At 35.0% G+C, this 18,513-nt stretch overlaps 1 protein-coding gene and 1 long non-coding RNA gene across 3 annotated transcripts in view; one reads left to right on the top strand and one right to left on the bottom strand.

Moving 5' to 3' along the window:
• LOC103787459 (uncharacterized) overlaps positions 1-18,513 on the bottom strand; it is a 426,173-nt gene that overhangs the window by 352,336 nt on the left and 55,324 nt on the right. The window lies entirely within an intron of this gene.
• Positions 1-18,513, top strand: part of ADAM7 (ADAM metallopeptidase domain 7) — a 47,776-nt gene that overhangs the window by 19,824 nt on the left and 9,439 nt on the right. The window contains exons 6-14 of the mRNA XM_078347220.1: positions 358-547; positions 2,317-2,370; positions 6,088-6,159; positions 9,146-9,315; positions 11,931-12,015; positions 13,797-13,927; positions 15,412-15,586; positions 17,029-17,118; positions 18,122-18,317. Of these exons, the coding sequence (XP_078203346.1) occupies positions 358-547; positions 2,317-2,370; positions 6,088-6,159; positions 9,146-9,315; positions 11,931-12,015; positions 13,797-13,927; positions 15,412-15,586; positions 17,029-17,118; positions 18,122-18,317 (1,163 nt within the window). The remainder of the gene's footprint in view (positions 1-357; positions 548-2,316; positions 2,371-6,087; positions 6,160-9,145; positions 9,316-11,930; positions 12,016-13,796; positions 13,928-15,411; positions 15,587-17,028; positions 17,119-18,121; positions 18,318-18,513) is intronic.

The raw sequence follows: 18,513 nt of genomic DNA, 5'->3' as shown, positions 1-18,513 counted from the left end.
ACAAATTTACTTTCATATTTATCCCATGTCAAGAGAGACATAGAAACTCACAAAATTTTTGCAATAACTCCTAAGTGATTCACATCCACCAGTGGAACTTGCTACTCTACCTGTACTCCAAGCAGATATTGGACTGTTAAACTTCTGAAAATCTAGTATGTTGGCCCTTAGAAAAAAGGTACTGATTCAGTCAAAGGTTACGTATCATCATGGTTCCTTACTACCAATGAAAGCATCCTCCTGCATGTTCACGAAGCACTGGCTTTGTAGTTTATCTTTTATGAAGAGAGAAAGTCAATAAAAGAAAGTAGAGTAGTTACAGAACTTGGATAGATTTTGTGTTCCCAATTTCTACAGGGGATTCTTCAGAGTAAATGACCAAAGATACCTCATTGAACCAGTGAAATATTCAGATGAGGGAGAACATTTGGTGTTCAAATATAACCCAAAGGTGCCTTTTGTTGCCAATTATTCCTGTATGGAGCCTAATTTTACCAGGAAAACTGTTGCAGAGGATACTGAATCTAAAGGAGACTACAAAACAAAAGTGAGTAATTTATTGCTAAATCGTCTTTGCCCCAAATGAAACACTTTTTGTTTTCTTGATGATACCTCAGGACAAAGTATGAGTCCAGCTAGTGAAATCTAAGTGCTACTTGGAGTCACTTCATCTACTACTTGACATTTGAAAACTTTTTTGTTATCTACGTAAAAAGTGTTTATTTCGTAGAGTAAATCTCAGTTTGTTTCATCAGTTACCAAACGGATGATTCTACAACCCTGCATGTAGATTGAAAGCATTGGGGCTGTAAGTAGCTGGAAATAATGAAATTTTTAATGTCCTAAAACCTAATCTAGAAATATTGTCTTTCCTTGTCTTCCCCGCCATTTTTTGCAGTTATTGATGAAAAGCTATGTTCTTCCTTTCTTATCATCCAAATGTTTTAACAGCTAAGGACACTTAAGGATAAAATAGGTTGTTTTTGGTGGGATTACTGCATAAATGTACTCCTTGGAGCTTTAGGCTTTTCTATACAACAAATCCATATCCCCTTAAATTCCTAGTGGATGTTAGCCTGTAAGCTACAACGTTGTTTTTCTTCTTCATATGTCCATGATTCACACAGTGTCTGAAACATACTGGATGTCAAAGGAATGTTTCTTGATGGAATAAATCAACAAATAAATGATGACTTAGTCCATAGAAAAATGGTCTCACCAAATCTCTGAACAATTTACCTCCATCATGTCCACAGAGAATATGCATGTACCTCAGTGCATGCATACTGAAAGCTGAACACTTAGAAGAATTTCCTGGTATCGGTGTTTTATAGAAATAAAAGATCAGCCAGGTGAGGTGGCTCAAGCTTGTAATCCCAGCACTTTGGGAGGCTGAGGTAGGCAGATCATTTGAGGTCAGGAGTTTGTGACCAGTCTGGCCAACATGATGATACCCCATCTCTGCTAAAAATACAAAAAAAAAAAAAAAAAAAAAAAGGTCAGGTGGTAGTGGCATGCACCTGTAATTCCAGTTGCTTGGGAGGCTAAAGCAGAAGAATCAGTTGAACCCTGGAGGTGGAGACTGCAGTGAGCCAAGATCGTGCCACTGCACTCCCGTCCGGGTGACAGAGTGAACCGTCCCAAAATTAAAATTAAAAGATCTATGAATAACAAAATTTATACCAGTTTCCTTGGAATTGAGACTACTGCAAATTTGAAGGTTGGGAGAAATGCAATCAGTCCTATTAGTCCAGCTGATGTTTTAGCTCTCAGTTACAGATGAATGTTTTCACATGAGCTAACTAATGAAGCATTTACTCAGTAAATGAAAAAAAAAAACCCTAAATGTTAAAGTGTGTGTTTATGATTATCTACAACTCTTATTTGATCTGAAAACCTAAACAAAGCAGTACAAAAAAGAGCTAATGCATCCTGGGCTTAATACCTAGTTGATGGGTTGATAAGTGCAGGAAAGCACCATAGCACATGTTTACTTGTGTAACAAACCCATACATCCTGCACATGGACCCTGGAAATTAAACAATTAAATTTAAAAAGGAAATGTAAAAATGAAAGTCAAATAGGAAACATTGTTTCAGTAATAATAAAATCTGGTATATAGGACACCGTGTTAATCATATAGTAGATCTCATTTAGATAAATTCATATAATTTTATATATTCATGTGCCTTCCCTTTTTGGATCAATAATATTAACATTTCTTACCATGAAAATATTAGGGTTTTTCTTTCCAACTTAAAGGGTTAAGATAAAAAGCATTAATTATATTTCACTGAATTTTCCTTAAATTTACAGGGCATCTACAATGAAAAGTATGTTGAATTGTTCATTGTTGCTGATGATACTACGGTAAGTTTTCAACTGAACATTTTTCTCTTTATTCTTCCTTGTAAAACTTGTAGTTATGATTCTAGCATAGAAAAAAATGTATTCTAATCAGAGTTCCAATCTAGGCCCAAAGTCCTATTTTTAGCTTCCCAAAACAGACACACATAATAGACTGTGGGGTTCTTTGCCCAATAGCAGACTGACCCGAAATAGAACATTCCTCCCCATTAAGAACATATAAAAATGCTGAACGACATATAAAATGTTGAAAACATTTTAGCAAACTATTGTTAAGCTCAAAAGAAAAACTGGAAAATCTCCAAGTACTAAAAATGAAGAAAAAAATCTCTACTAACAGTAAGTAAAATTCAAAGGCTTGGTGACCATGATATATAGAATACAAAAAGAGATAAGAAATTAAACCTCATGAGAAGAAAATACTGAAATTTGGAAATGAGTCCTCTGCATCATTCTCAGAGTGATAAAAGGCTGCCCATCTCAGAAAAGGGAACTAGAAATGTGCCGCAGAAACTGCAGGAGGTTAAGGAAATTATCTGCCTTCCTGTGGCCATGAGCAGGTAAAATGTTACACAAGGGAAAACAAATCACCTCTTCGTGTTATGCACAGATGTGGGACCTGATATTATATATTTATACAGATGCAGAATTGCCAAGTAAATTTTTAAACATAAAAGCATATTAGAGGCCTGCAAAACTGCTGGAGGTCAAGTCAAAAATGTCCTAAAATGACTTTTTAATAATCCAAGATAAAATGAATCACATGAGGAAGAGTCAATCAACTTAGAGAAAAGAAGAATAAGCCCACCAGGAACTGTAAATGATCCAGCGATATTTCAGACTATGCTGTAACATTAAATTACATGTGTAAAGTTATTAAAGATATAAAGATGAATAAAAATGACATTAAAATAATTAGAAAAGACTGGACAAAAGGGCAGGCATACTTGTTTTAACATCTATAAAAGGAAAAATTACATACCATTGAAAAAATTAAACAGAAGATTAGAAACACGTGAAGAAAGAATTCGTGAATTGAAGAATGGAGGAGTTAGAGAAACGACCATTTCTCCAGAGAAATAAAAAGTTGGAAACTGTAAAAGAGAACATAAGAGACATCAGTTCAGAATACAAAGTTTAGGAAGAGAGAGTGAGAATGATTGGATGACAGACAAATAAGAGACAATTCTTGAGAATTTTCCAGAAGTAAAGGAATAAATCAGATAACATTGTAGAAAAATGTCTGAATATCAAAGACAAAGAAAAAATCCTTAAAAATCAATTGTAAGAAGGAGATAGATGGCCTGTAAGTAAACCACAGAGCATATGTTTTAAACAAAAGAAGACATAGGTTTCTAAAACAGTATGTTCAAACAGTTAATGCAAGATGTTGTAAAATTTAAATTGAGTACTAAAATATCAGGCAAGGATAATAGGTTGGGAGAAAAAAATCATACTTAAAATGTTCAACAGAATTTTAGATTAGGAATGTAAAGGTAGTCACAATTTTACACTTTGTAAGTAAGGTATGAGTGTTAAATTTTAATAACAATAGATGTGATATTAAAGACTAAGAAGACGTTATTAAAATTTTAACTCGGATACTAAGGAGAGGGGTTGCTTGGTGTGACTTTATTTGCATTAAAATGGGCTTTATGTGTATAGCTCTTACACATGCTGCTTTAATAGTGTCAAAATACTTAAGGGTTTCTTTATTTAGAGAAGTTCCTATGGTAAATCATCCATTTTCATTTGACAAATAGTTAATGAACAGCCAATATGCTAGATTCTGAGCATTAATGATATATATGATAGCCAAATAAAAAGGGCAGCAGAGGTCAGGTGCAGTGGCTCACATCTGTAATCCCAGAACTTTGGGAAGTCAAGGTGGAAGGACTGCTTAAGACCAGGATTTGAGACCAGCCTGGGCAACAGAGAAAAACCTCATCACTACAAGAAGAGAAAAAAAAAAAAGCTGGGTGTGGTGGTGTGTACCTGTGATCCCAGCTACCTGGGAGGCTGAGACAGGAGGATCACATGAGCTCAGGAGGTTGAGGCTGCAATGAGCCATGTTCACCCCACTGCACTCCAGCCTGGGTGACAGAGCAAGATCTCATCCCTAGGAGCAACACAAACAGAAAGGGCAAGAAAGCAATTCTCAATATACGGACTAGAACAGCAACCTTATTAACCCTTCTGTGTCCTTGGTGTTCAAGAAAATTTGAGCGTTCCAGTCATATAAAATAAGGAAACCAAAGCAGTCTTTGGAAACATGTTGAGATGTTTACATATCTCAAAGATAGTGAGGAATTCTCAGCAGGAAAGCAAAATGAGGATATAGATGATACTCCCAGAGCTGCCAAGTTGAAAAAAAAAAAAGACCAGGACACGAATGTCTGAATCCTGGGAAACACCAACCATTAAATAAAGATTTGGCAATAAAAGTGCAAAGCTCATACCTAACCATTCCTCCTTCCTCTTCTCTGGTTGAAAATCATTGATTGACAAAGTACCTACACTATGTGGTCTCTAAGATAGCCTCTGAATCTTTCTCCACAGTGAATTTCAGGCAGTGAATTTTGAGCAATTCTCATCAATCAATAGAAATCCTGTCATGAAACTTATTTAACATCCAGTATTTAAGGAGATCATGGTAATGAACAATAAAATGATGTGAGTGTACGGAGTAATAGAAACCAAGAAATTAAAAAATTTATTGAAACAGAAAATGGTCAATATTAAACATGGTCAAGATGACCAGGAAGGAAAATATGTTCACAATGTATTTGAAAAGAGAATATTTGTGGGTTTTTAAGAATAGTTTCAATGGAATAGTGTCAGTTATAATTAGGGTGTAGTAGGTTGAGTAGGTGGGATGTAAAAATCGAAGAGATTCTAAAGCTATATCGTAGTGGTATTTAGATATTTGATATAACAGGAGAGCAATGGAAGGGTAACAAGTAGACACTTGCAAGATTCAGGAAAGGCAGGTTAATTTCTTGTTTTTATTATGAAAAACATTTGACCATTTGAATTTATTCCTACAGGGCATCTTATGCTATTATTAAGTATATTTGATCAGGTCTAAATTGATAATTGATACAAGATCCCAATAGTACAAAAATGGAATCCAGTTACCAGGTGAGAACAAAAGTCAGAATAGTTGGAACATGAAAGTCTGGTTTGCCCTCTTATCTATGTCCTGGAGGGAAGACACAGCCACAGTTTCCTGTCCCTCTTCAGCACATCTCCAGCTCCAGTGGGTTTTTTTGTTTTGTTTTGTTTTACTACATATTCCTTATTTTGTGAACACCAAGGACACAGAAGGGTTAATAAAGTTGCTGTTCTAGTCCGTATATTGATTGCTTTGTGGCTTCAATAGGTTTATGTCATCAACATGATAATAATGGACTCTGAAGAACACTACTCAGTTGGTTTAATAAATTAATGTAATGTAGTACAATGTAACTTGAAAACCAAGTTAGAAAGAAAAGCTTGAAGTAATACTAAGCCTAAGCATGTCTTTAGAAGGGCTGTATTTAGTTATCTTATATCAAAAATGTATTTAAGTTGCCTGGATTTTAGCTGAATGAAAGGAGATTTCTTCATTAGGCCAATGACTTTTTTCTTTGTAACAGCTAATGATGAATGAAGTATTTTGTTGAGCTTTTATGCAACTCCTATTATTAATGAATGTTAATATGATATTTATATTTCCAGTATCACAGGAATAGTCATCCTCATGATAAACTAAGGAACCGAATTTGGGGAATGGTCAATTTTGTCAACATGGTAAGGTTTGATATAGTTTTTGAATCAAGCCAAAAATACAAATGAAAAGAACTTTTTATCACAGATCTCTGCTGGACAATTGTAGTCACCTGATATTAAGGCAATAAAAACTACAGATATTCACCAAATAAACTAATAAGCCAAAATCCACTAGAAAAAGGAATAACCACAGCTCTGAATTTTCAGTTTTCTATGTAAATGACATTTAATATTGAAATAAGTTTCAAAACTTGGTCTATAATCACAAAATTTATGAAGCAATGTACAAAGAATATGAATATCAATCACTATAAACCAAATCTCACTTTTAAGCTATAATTTATTGTCCATGATTTGGCATGGAAAGTGGGGTAACTGTTTCAGTAAAATATATTAAAATGCTCAATTTGCCTAAATTAGAATGAAGTATATAATCCTTTAAAAAATACTGAATTTCAACACATTTTTTTTTTACTGATTCATTCTAAGACACATCAGCCCTAAAACTAGGATAAAGAGACTCCATAAGAAAAAGCTTTAAAGAAGGCCCCTCTAGGCCAATGGTTATCAATTCACCAGTTGAGGGACATTTGTTTATAATTTTGATAGAAATTTCTATAGATAACAATTATGTCAAGTTGGTTGATAGTGCTTTCAGATATACGTAAAACAGTAAATACAAAGGCTTTAAATATTTGTATACAATTGTATGTGTAAATTAAAATTTAATTCATTTTTTGTAAATAACTAAGTAGTAGGAATACTGGGTGATATGGAAAGTGTGTGCTTCTTTAGCTATTTCCCACACATTCTAACATACTTTATTTGAAATTTTCATCCAACTAAAAATATTTCTAATGTGCCTTGTAGCTTTCTCTGACTCAGTGGTTATACGTGTGTTTTATAATTTTTAAATACTTGGGAATTTATTACATATATTTATGTTTATTGAGCCCTCATTTTTACTCTTTGAGGATTAGAAATTATGATTTTTTAAATTTCAATTGTTTAAAATTTGAGTTATTTTTTCATGGCTCAGAATCTGGTTTAGCATGGTGAATGTGCATGTGTACCTGAAAAAAAAAATATTTCACTATAGCTTTGTTAGAGTTTTCTATAGATATCAATTATGTTAAGTTGGTTGATAGTGTTTTTCAGATCTCTGTATTCATACTAATTTTCTATTTTATAACAATTACTAAGATAGAGGTGTGGAATTCTCCAGCTATAATGGTGAATTTCTCTGTCTGTCCCTTCAGTGTTATCAGCTTTTGCTTTCTATATTTCAAAGCTCTGTTGATTAGTGGCAAATGCACTTAGAATCACTATGTCTTCTTGGAGAATTGACCATTTTGTCATCCTGTAATGCCCTTTTTTAACCTTTGTAAATATTCTTTGTTCTTAAGCCTACTTTATCTGATTAATACGGCCACCCACTGCAGCTTTTTTTTTTATTTGTGCTTACATCTTTGGCTATCTTTTTACTTTTACCTACAACTTTATAGTTAAATTAAATTTCTTGTAGATAGCATATTTTTTTCTTTATCAAATCTGATGACCTCTATCTTTTAATTGATATATTTGGTCAACTTACATTTACTATAACTTGATATCATTGGATTAAAATCTATAATTTTGTTAATTATTTTTACTTATTTAATCTTTTTCATTTCTCTTATCCTTTGTCCTGCCTGCTTTTGGATTGAGTATTTTTTATTATTTATTCTACCACCACCATTGGTTTTTAAAACTATTTTTAGGGTTTAAATATGAGTGCAATATGTGTTTAATAAAACACAGTCTAACTTCAAATAGCGTTATGCCACTACACATATAGAAGTATCTTATAAAAATTTACTCCAATTCATCCAATCCACCTTTAGTGCTAGTATGTATATATATATATATATATATATATATATATATATATATGATATGTATATATATGTATATATTTATATTCAGGGCCAAGAAGAATAAGGATACATATCACAGGCTTCAGTATAGATCTGAGGTCAGAGTTTAACTAGATATCTAACTTCAGGAGAGTTTAAAAGTCACCTAATTCTCCTGATTATGAAATGACCTTTGTGGGTTCTATTGACACATGGAATTCAGTACATTCACATCCTGTAGGTTAAGAAAAGTAGAATATTAACACAAGGTTATTGCTATGGGAATGATATGAGTATCACACTTTGTACTGACTAGTTACATTGCCTAGGAACTTTGTATGGATTATCATTCCATTTCTGTTCATTCCATGTTCATAGTTTATCATTCACTTTCTTTCAAACTACTCGTACTGACTACTGTGGAATATAACACTGACACAATACGTATTCCTTTCTCTCAAAATTCCCATAACCGTCACATGAACTCTGATTTCTTTTGTCCTGGCATAAAAGTACCTATCACGCAGGTGTTTACCGAGCAGCTAGGAATAGGTGTGAGGTTTATAGGCTACAACTACTTCTGCTTGCTTAGAGCAATGCCTAGTAACATTTCTCAGATTTCTTTTTTTAAAAAAGGCAGCTACAAAAATCAAGCATAAAGATCAAACACAGCAGCTAGGTTTTTGAAAACCAATACCAGCTTTCTAACCTGCCACAGAATAAACACTTGGCCTAAAGAATGAAGGTGAGTAAGGAGCACTCACACCACCTGCCACTGTTAGTAAATTCACACTTTTAGGCCAGTTCTAACCTCAGAACTTTAATACATTCTTCCAGCACATCCTGAGACAGTGCCTGTAAGACTTACGATAGTTCAAGGAAGCAGACCTTTCTGATCAAGTTTTATTGTTGACCAGAAAATTCATCAGGTATTCTGGGCAATGCACTCTGTGTTCCATTTTGGTACATCTATTTGTAAAATTAGGTTTTCACTATCTACTTATGTACCTCACATGTTCAAGTTATTGATTTTGGGGAAACATAAAGGAATATAATAATGAAGAAGAATCTTTCTAGCAACTTGACTTTGTGAAAAATGATTTTTTTAACAGATTTATAAAACGTTAAACATCCATGTGACGTTGGTTGGTGTTGAAATATGGACACATGGAGATAAAATAGAACTACATTCAAATATAGAAACTACCTTGTTGCATTTTTCAGTTTGGCAAGAAAGGATTCTTAAAACAAGGAAGCATTTTGATCACGTTCTATTACTCAGGTTGGTGACTGCTCTATTTCCTTGCAGATTTTAGGTGGATTATTACAAAAGAAAACAAATAATGAACAGAAAAAAAAAACAAACTTTTTAAGCAGTTGACTTTTTAGTATCACATAGGGACAAAATGCTATTTGTAGCTATACAGAAAATTTCCAACGAAGCACAGTGGCTTATACCTTTAATCCCAACATTTTAGGAAACCAAAGTGGGAAGATTGCTTTAGCCTAGGAGTTCAAGACCAGTCCCAGGCAACATACCAAGACCTCATCTGTACAAAAAAATTAAAAATTAGCTGAGTATGGTAGCATGCACCTGTGGTATCAGCTCCTTGGGAGGCTAAGGCTACGGGATCTCTTGAATCCAGGAGGTTAAGGCTAACGTGAGCTGTGATTGTGCTACTGCACTCCAGCCTGAGTGACAAAGAGAGACCCTGTCTCAATAAATAAATAAATAGAAAGTTTTCAAGTGGACTACTTCATAATCTTTCTTTCTAACATTAATACTAGAAAAGAAAAATTCTGATATATTCATATTGCTTGGTAGGCTTAAATGCCATTAGGTAAACCAAGTGCTTTTAAAATCCATTTACATTTCTTACCAGCATCCAGTGCTAACTCCTCCTACCCTCCCAGTGTTGTACCATTCTAATATTCTACCAAAACCTGCCTTTTTGGGAAAAAGCACCTCACTTTCTGGATATTCCCCTCATCAAAATCTGCCTACCTGGTGACCAGTTCTTCAATATCATCTTCTCTACTATCTATTTGACCAGGAACCTTATCTGATAAGTGAAACCTGTCACAGCTTTAATATGCCTGAGTAAGAGTGTGACTTTGTCTAGACTACTCAATCTTTAATTTCTTTAAAAAAGGGACTTTCTTATTATTTTTGTTATTCAAGATACCTAGCACAGTACTGAGCCCAGAGGAAAAGGATAGGTAATTATGGAACTGAATCTAATAAAACCTAGTATTTAGTACAGTCCTGTTATCCTAAAGAATGCTAAATTGTGCAAGAACTACTTTGGAGCAATGCCATCTTTTAGCATTTCTTCTGATGCCCTTAAAGCTACTATATTAGACTAATATCCGCTTTTCCTACTTTATGTACCCATAATTCTGGTATTTCCTCTAAGGTCTGCAAACTCAGCCTGCTAATCTATTATTATTTAATTGTTGACTTTCAGTATGAACTCAAAAACCTGAAGTTTCCAATACTTGTAGTCAGAAGTCAGATTCGGTCCTTTGGCAGATTAACGAGAGTGAATCAGGCCTTCAGAGTAATGTAATTTCTGGTTTTTATATCTGGGATGGCCCATAGCATGTATCTCCAGAGGTATAGTTGTGCCTGGGCTTGGACTTGAATATTCATGCATTAGCGTGCCCCCAAAATCATGGGGAATGGAGAGTAGCAAAGAATCACCATAAATTTCAGAGTGGGTAAGATTAACTACTTTGTCCTCTCCTTATACATGTATTTTTAAATACTTAATAAATAAAACCAACAATATTTTGAATGGGTGTAAGTAGAAAACTGTTTAACTTCCTTAGAATATCTCCTATTCTAACCAGTAGCTTCTCATATCAATAGGATATCTGCAAGTAAGGACATAGGGTGAAATGCTACTAAATAGCCAATTAAGCATCATGTTTGGGACTTCTTACGTGTTAAGTTTCTTGGGTATCTTCCCTTCTGTATTCACTTAGGTAAAGAAGTGGCAAGATAGTATATATGGCATTATCATGGTATTACTTGATTTCAAGTAACTACATAACTGAAATAGTCAGTTTCAAATACATTGGTCAAATACTTATGCCTAAAGTGTAGGATGAGAAACATTTCAATGATAAAAAAATATATGGAGTGTATATTAACCAAAAAAGGTAAAGACTGAAAGGGGTCATCTAATCTGACCACCTTTCTTGTCTCTCAGTTCTGTTACATTCCAGACATGGCCCTTCAGCCTTTAAAAGGCTCTTTTTAAAGTGGTGCAACTCCAAATACTATTCCTGAAATCAAATCAAATTTGGATTCTTATAAGATAAATATCTACATTTGTCTTTTCAAGTCAGCCAACAATGGTCCTCATTTTGTCTGACAACTCTTTTAAATGTTTTATTTTAGCTATAAAATCCTACCTGAGTTTCTATGGTTGATTGAAAGTCTTAATGTTTTTCAGTCCTAGCTAATCAATCATGGTATTAAGTCCATTCACTGTGTTACTTATATTTTTTCCTTCTAAGCACTTTTAAACTTCATTAATTAATTAATTTCTCATCTTGTAAGTGGTTTTATCCAAAGCTGAGAGCAGCGTAGACGAGAGTCAGGTAAATGGGATTTCAATTTTATTTTTTGATTTGTATTTTTTTGTTTTTGTTTTATACCTTTCTATAATGTCAGCTTAAGATTGCACTGGCTTTTTCAATGCCTGTAATATCCAACAGATTAAAGAGCTCAATTTCAACTAAGGTCAGCCTCAATTCCAAAACTCCAGAAACAAAAAGGCATTTTCACATGCAAAAGCATTGGCATTGTTGGGGTTCACTGAAATTTGATATTTGTGTTAACTGAACTATGAACTCAGATTAAAGAGTATATTTGCATCTTTTTCATAGTGGGAAGTGGCTCTACACACATGTGCAAGGAATTTCTTATCCAGGGGGTATGTGCCTGCCCTATTATTCCTCCAGTGTCATTAAGGTGGGCTGTATTTTATTTATATTACCTAATCAAAAATGTTTGAATAAAATTTCTGTAATGTCCTGAGTTCCATGGAAAGAGATCATGTGTGCATTTTCTCATATATACTCACGAAGATATGTCACAAATAGACTGTTTTATTAAATGAGTTTAAAATTCTCATTAAAAGCCATATATAAATATTGAAGGTAAACTAGTTTTGTTCAGAGTTTGGAAGGATGGCACAGCAGAGATCAGCATACAATGATTAGCAAATCTCCTCTGCATATGACATCTGCTATTTATAAGGGCAAATAATGTCCACAAAAGTTGATGGCTCATTTAGCAAGTGAGGATAATTGTTCCAGTACTGTTAATAAGATACATAAACCACTTCATATATCATTTCAAGGCAGTCTTTCCATCCACTTTTAGGGAGCATAAGACCTATAAACTGTTGACTCCGTTTATGTGATCCTTTCCAAAGTCCCTAAGCTTCTAGTAAATGTTGTCCAAGTAACCCCATCTGAGAGATTCTTGAAAACATGAAGGTTTCTATTTATTTCCTTTATGTTGCTGCCTAGTTGTTGCTATGCCTTTTCTGGTATTAAGATCAAAGATTAAAAGCTAGTACTTATTTAAATGACCACATGACTTATATATTATATAGTTATTTTTATGCTTATAGATTTGCCTAAGGTATTTCAATAACATCGGTTTGGGATCATAAATTCAGTTTAATCTGTTGTATGCTGTTAGATTATGCTACTTAGGCTATGATATTATAACCACTTCAGGACACATGTTAAACTTTGTGTGAATAAGATGAGATGACAAAATTTGGTATGTTTTATTAGCTTTATAGTAATCTGACAGCCTACCTCTTTTGGGAATTTTTTTTTATTAACATAGAAATTAAAGCAGTTAACAACTAATTCTTCCATGGATTTGATATATCTGACATTTAAGTTTTTCTCATAATAGAAACATCCTCTTTAAGATTGTATAGCCTTGTTGTGCCATGTGAGACTACACATTGAAAATGAGAACCACACATGTTTTTATTTGTATCGAATTTGAATAGTACAAAGAGGACACTCAATATTATTTCTTACATTGTGTAGGATATTTATCTTAGATCATTCTAGCTGTTGTAACAAAATGTCATGAATGAATGACTAAGAAACAACAGAGATTTATTTCTCACAGTTCCAGAGGCTAGGAAATCCAAGATCAAGACTTTAGCAGACTGGGCGTCTGGTGAAGCCTCTGGCTCATAGCTGACACCTTGCTGTGTCCTGATATAGTAGAAGGAGCAGAGGATCTCATTCAGGCCTCTTTTATAATTCCATTAATCCCACTTATGAGGGCTCTGCCCCCATGACTTAATAACTTTCCAAAGGCTTCACCTCCTATTATCACCACCTTGAGGTTAGTTCTTTTACCTTCAACATATGAATTTTGAAGAGGCAAAACCATAGCAACATTAGCTAATAGTTTTTAGCTCTTTATAAGAGTGAGCTTCTATAAATCTAACAATTATTATTAAGCCACAAAGAAAGAAACTCAAAATGTTAGAGCTACAGATACTTAAAAAGTCACTTTCTTGGCTTTATTGTATAATTAAACAAAATGAGATACAGGGGACAGAAGTCATTCGGTTCCTGGCTTTTTAAATAGGTACCAGTTAACTAGGAGCTAGAAACCAGGTCTTTCAACCCCGAGTTTGCAGCGCTATGTACTACAGTGTGCTATCTTTCAAAAATTTCTAAGGCAATTGTCGTTTCTTTTTTCTTTATCAGGATCTTTTACCTGACACAAATATAGTTGCAAACAGAATGGCCCATCAATTGGGGCATAACCTGGGAATGCAGCATGATGAGTTCCCATGCACCTGTCCTTCAGGAAAATGTGTGATGGACAGCGATGGAAGGTGAGGTTCTAACAATATAGAGAATACACTTAAATATTTCAGAAGTGAATTTCGAGTCAAAATCCATTATTGCAGGATGTGTTGTTATGCCATGGAATTTCCTAAAAAATTTGTTACATAATAAACTAAGCATGGGAGTTTTTCTTCCGAAGCTAAATCTTGCCAACTGGTAGTGTTTCTCTCTGGTGATACCGTGAGAGAAATTCCAAAACTCTTTCTAGGCGCATTGCAAAAGTATACCATGAACAATTGGAACTAATCACTACTAAGGCAATTAGGGGAGAATTAGACTCTGATTGCCTTGTTTTGTCATCTTTTCTATAAGCCATAATGTCTTCTTTCATATCTTTACTCAAATGTTTGTCCCACCAAAGTTTGCCCTGGCCCCCCGATCTAGAGCACACACATGTCTTGGCATTTCAACTCCACTCCTTTTGTTTTTTGTCTTCTCCTTAGTACTTACTACTGTCTGGCATGTTATATATTTTATGCATTGAGCTTATTTATAATTTTACTCTTCTGCTAGAATATAAGCTGGTCCCCCAAGATCAGAGTGTTCTACCTGTTTGGGTCACTGTTACATCACCATTAGAAAAGTCCCAAGCACATATTAGATACACCATAAATAGTTACAGAATAAATGAAAGTCCAGCATTCCTACTGTTCTGTGAATTACCATGCAGTCAGGTTGTAAGTCTTGCATAACTTTGAATTCCTTCATAGCAGGTATACATAAAGCATTGTATATAGTAAGAAAGTTTCTTAATGATCAATGCTTCCACACATAGATGAAGTGAAATAAAGTGGCTAACACACCCAAATGTGATGACTGGCATGGAGTAAGAACTCAGTAATTAATATCTAGCTTTACATTATTATTTACATAATTAGTAATATTTTTCAGAGTCCTACCGTCTCAGTCTAGTGAAATCAAGATTCTAAAGTCCTACTGTGTTTAATTATTAAGTCAATAAAAATATTAAGGGAGTCAAAAGAAAAGGAAGATGGAAGGGAGATAGATTTCATTTTAAGAAATATATCACATTCTTAAGGATATGCGTATTGTTAAATTTACAGAGAACCACTTTGTGCCAGGCACTGTGTTAACTGGTGTTTTGTTTTGTTTTTAAATCGCACATGATACAATTATTGCTTTGAGATGCTTGTAATCTAGTAGGGATGATAAACAAGTACATAGGTTATTTCAAGAGGACCAAATTAAAGAGGATATAGAAGCAATAATCATAGAAAATCAGGCTATAATGTGGGCTTCAGGAAGGATTTGCTAGAAGATGTACAGCCAAGATATTTTTACTAAAACAGCATGTGTTAGCTGTGTTTTGAGAAGGTATTTTCAATAATAAAGAACCCAGTTACTTACATTTACATTGGTTCTTTCTAAATGCTTCATAAAATGCTCACAGCTGCTGTACCACTCTGCATGGATATGATTAATCTTTATCTTACCTCATTCTAATCTCTAGCATTCCTGCACTAAAATTCAGTAAATGCAGCCAAGACCAATACCAGCAATACCTGAAGGATTACAAGCCAACATGCATGCTTGACATTCCATTTCCTTACAAGTTCAATGATTTCCAATACTGTGGAAACAAGAAAGTGGATGAGGGTGAAGAGTGTGACTGTGGCACTGGTCAGGTATGTACGAATGATGTCATCTTTAAATTGCAAAGTTTATGACCAGGTAGAACCTAGGCAGATTGTGACCATTCATCAAATCAATCACAGTGTTCCTTGTAAAGCTTTTTAAAATTTTGCTTTCATTTTATAAAACAAATTATTGGTGCAGTCTCATTCCAAGGCTTCTTATCAAATCATATATCATGGGTAGTGACCTTACTGCAAAGCAGCAGCATCACCTTTCCTGTTTATATGTAATTGGTTCTGCTTGTGAGAGAGTCCATACGTGTCCTTAAGTCTGATCTCTCATGCGCAGTTGGAATCTGCTCTACAAAATCTCTTACTCAATCAAGTTTTATTTGCTAACTTATGAGTCAAACCTATATCACAGTTGGACAGTTCCAACTGTATTAGAAAACTCTTTCTTAATAGAGCAGAAACCTTTTTCTTAATAGAGCAGAAACCTTCTACTGTTTCTTGTATTTATTGTAGCTGTGGTCTCTGGAGCATTTAGGAAAAGCCCTTGAGGCAAATTTGAAAGTAATTCTTGATATGCTTTTCCCCAACATAGAAGCTATTTGTTTTAAGAGCTTATCACATAGGTGTGTGTTCTAGACAACTGCCTCTCAAATTAATAAGTGCAGATGAACCACCAGGGGACACTGTTAAAATACGGACTCAGATTCAGTAAGTATGGAGTGGTGCTGAGATTCTGCACACCTACCTAGCTGCAGGGCTACACTGATGGTGCTGGCCAGAAGACCACATTTTGATATCTACAGTCTAGATAATGCACAATTCAAGGACTGTTAGAGACTCCATGATCAGACTGGGGACAGTGACCTGTCCAAAGGGCATAAGAATGTCTTCAAATGTCTCAGCTTAAATGTAATGAGATGCTTAATTTTGGAAACCCTCCAGTCCATATGCATTCTTTGGAATGTTTCCACGAATTCATTCTTACATGTGAGGTTCCTTATCCAGCGAGACTCCATTTTCTTTGAGGTTTTAATTTTGTTTGAGAAAACAGGGCATAAGTTACCATTTTGATGCTATTTAATGATATATCAAAAAATAAAAGTGAGCCAGAAACATCTGGCAGCTTGAGTAAAAGGTAAAATCAGATCTTCAGCAGCTGAACTATCTCACATCACACTTCAGTACAGGGAAGCGGTAAGACCCTTCAAGGAAATGGAGATCATTAGGATAATGGAAGATTACAAACATTGGACTCCCTAATTCTGTTAATGAGAATCCATTACATGCAGTGTACTGAATAGCCCGAGAGAAGGAGATACAGTGAAAGTTCCAAACAGTAATCTTTATGCATACACCATAGCCAACAATCATGCATTAGTATTTAACTCTAGCAGATTACACAGAAGCACAACTAATTAATTCTTCAAACAGGAGTCAAAGCACATACCAACTTCTCATCTTTCTTTTGCGATTATTGCCAGGAGTGCACTAATCCTTGCTGTGATGCACACACATGTGTACTGAAGCCAGGATTTACTTGTGCAGAAGGAGAATGCTGTGAATCTTGTCAGGTAAGGTGACAAGGTCTGCACTGCCAGAAGAAGTGTTTTTTTCAGTTTAAGAATATGTAGGATCCAAGAGTTATCTAACCATTGGAGAACCCTGCACCATTGATTCCAGAATGAAGCTAGACTTGCAAGTACCCAACAGAGATTCCTGTGAGATACTCCAACATCTGAGCACTGGGCTGTGCTATGGCCTGGGGAGTGGAGAAACTTCAAGTAGCAATTGGAGTTTTAGGAGGGAAGTCAAATGGCCAACTCTTGCTCCTTTGTAAATAATCACCAATCTATTTAACCTTAGCTGAGAGGATAGGTGAACTCCCAAGTGTGAGCTAAAAGAGAAAGGGGGTTATTTTAGGATTGGAAAGTGGTAGTGGCTAGTAAGTGTCTTCCTAAGGAAGACAACCAGAAACCCCAATGGCTCTGTCCTGGGGTTCATTGCTGCTTCTTTCACCCAGTATGTTGTAAACTCATAAGGAAAACAAACATGTCTTATGCATCTTCAAATTCATCTAGAACCCAGCGTAATCAAATTCATATTGAATGGCTGAATGAGAGATTATCTCTGTGCAGTTCCCTCCTGCAGTGAAAGCAAGGGTATTTTTCTCCAGCTCATAAGCAGGAATTTGATTCACGGAGACTGGAGATTTCCTCATCATAGGCAGGGGTTCCCAGTTCGAGGTGGGTAGGGGGCAGGCAGGTTGTGTACTGGACCCCTTGGGACAAAGACAAGACAAGAAAAATAAGAACACCTGCCCATTTCTTCATCTGATGTACATCCCAACTCGATCTAAGGCTATTCTAATACCAAATTTCAAAAACATCATTCTGTCATTCCTAAAGTCACGAGTGCCAACACATTTACAAATGATAACGATTCTTGGTGGAATGGAGAAGGAAGTTACGATCCATTCTTAAAACCTTTTTAAGATAAATACATCAACTTTCTACCCACTTACAAAACCTTACCGACCTCAATGTATTCAGGAATCTTTTCATTTTTCCTCAACAGATTAAAAAAGCAGGGTCCATATGCAGACCAGCGAAAGATGAATGTGATTTTCCTGAAATGTGCACTGGCCACTCACCTGCATGTCCTACGGACCAGTTCAGAGTCAATGGATTTCCTTGCAAGAACTCAGAAGGCTACTGCTTCATGGGGAAGTGTCCCACTCGTGGGGATCAATGCTCTGAATTATTTGATGATGGTGAGAGACAATCACAGTGAATGATTCACAGAGATAATGGCCTATATTTCCGTTATTTCCCTGTAGGAATTGGGTGAAGATCAGAGATAATACCATCTGTGGCATTATTCCAAGATATTGCTTAGCATTTCTCTGGCTATTACCTCCAATATTAGTTGATATTACATCTAATATTAATTGACTATCTCAGTATGTG

Source organism: Callithrix jacchus, chromosome 13 (assembly GCF_049354715.1).
Source record: "Callithrix jacchus isolate 240 chromosome 13, calJac240_pri, whole genome shotgun sequence".
In the NCBI taxonomy this organism is placed as follows: domain Eukaryota; kingdom Metazoa; phylum Chordata; class Mammalia; order Primates; family Cebidae; genus Callithrix; species Callithrix jacchus.
Note: the sequence above shows the minus strand (reverse complement) of the source record. Positions and strands in the feature narration are given on the sequence as shown.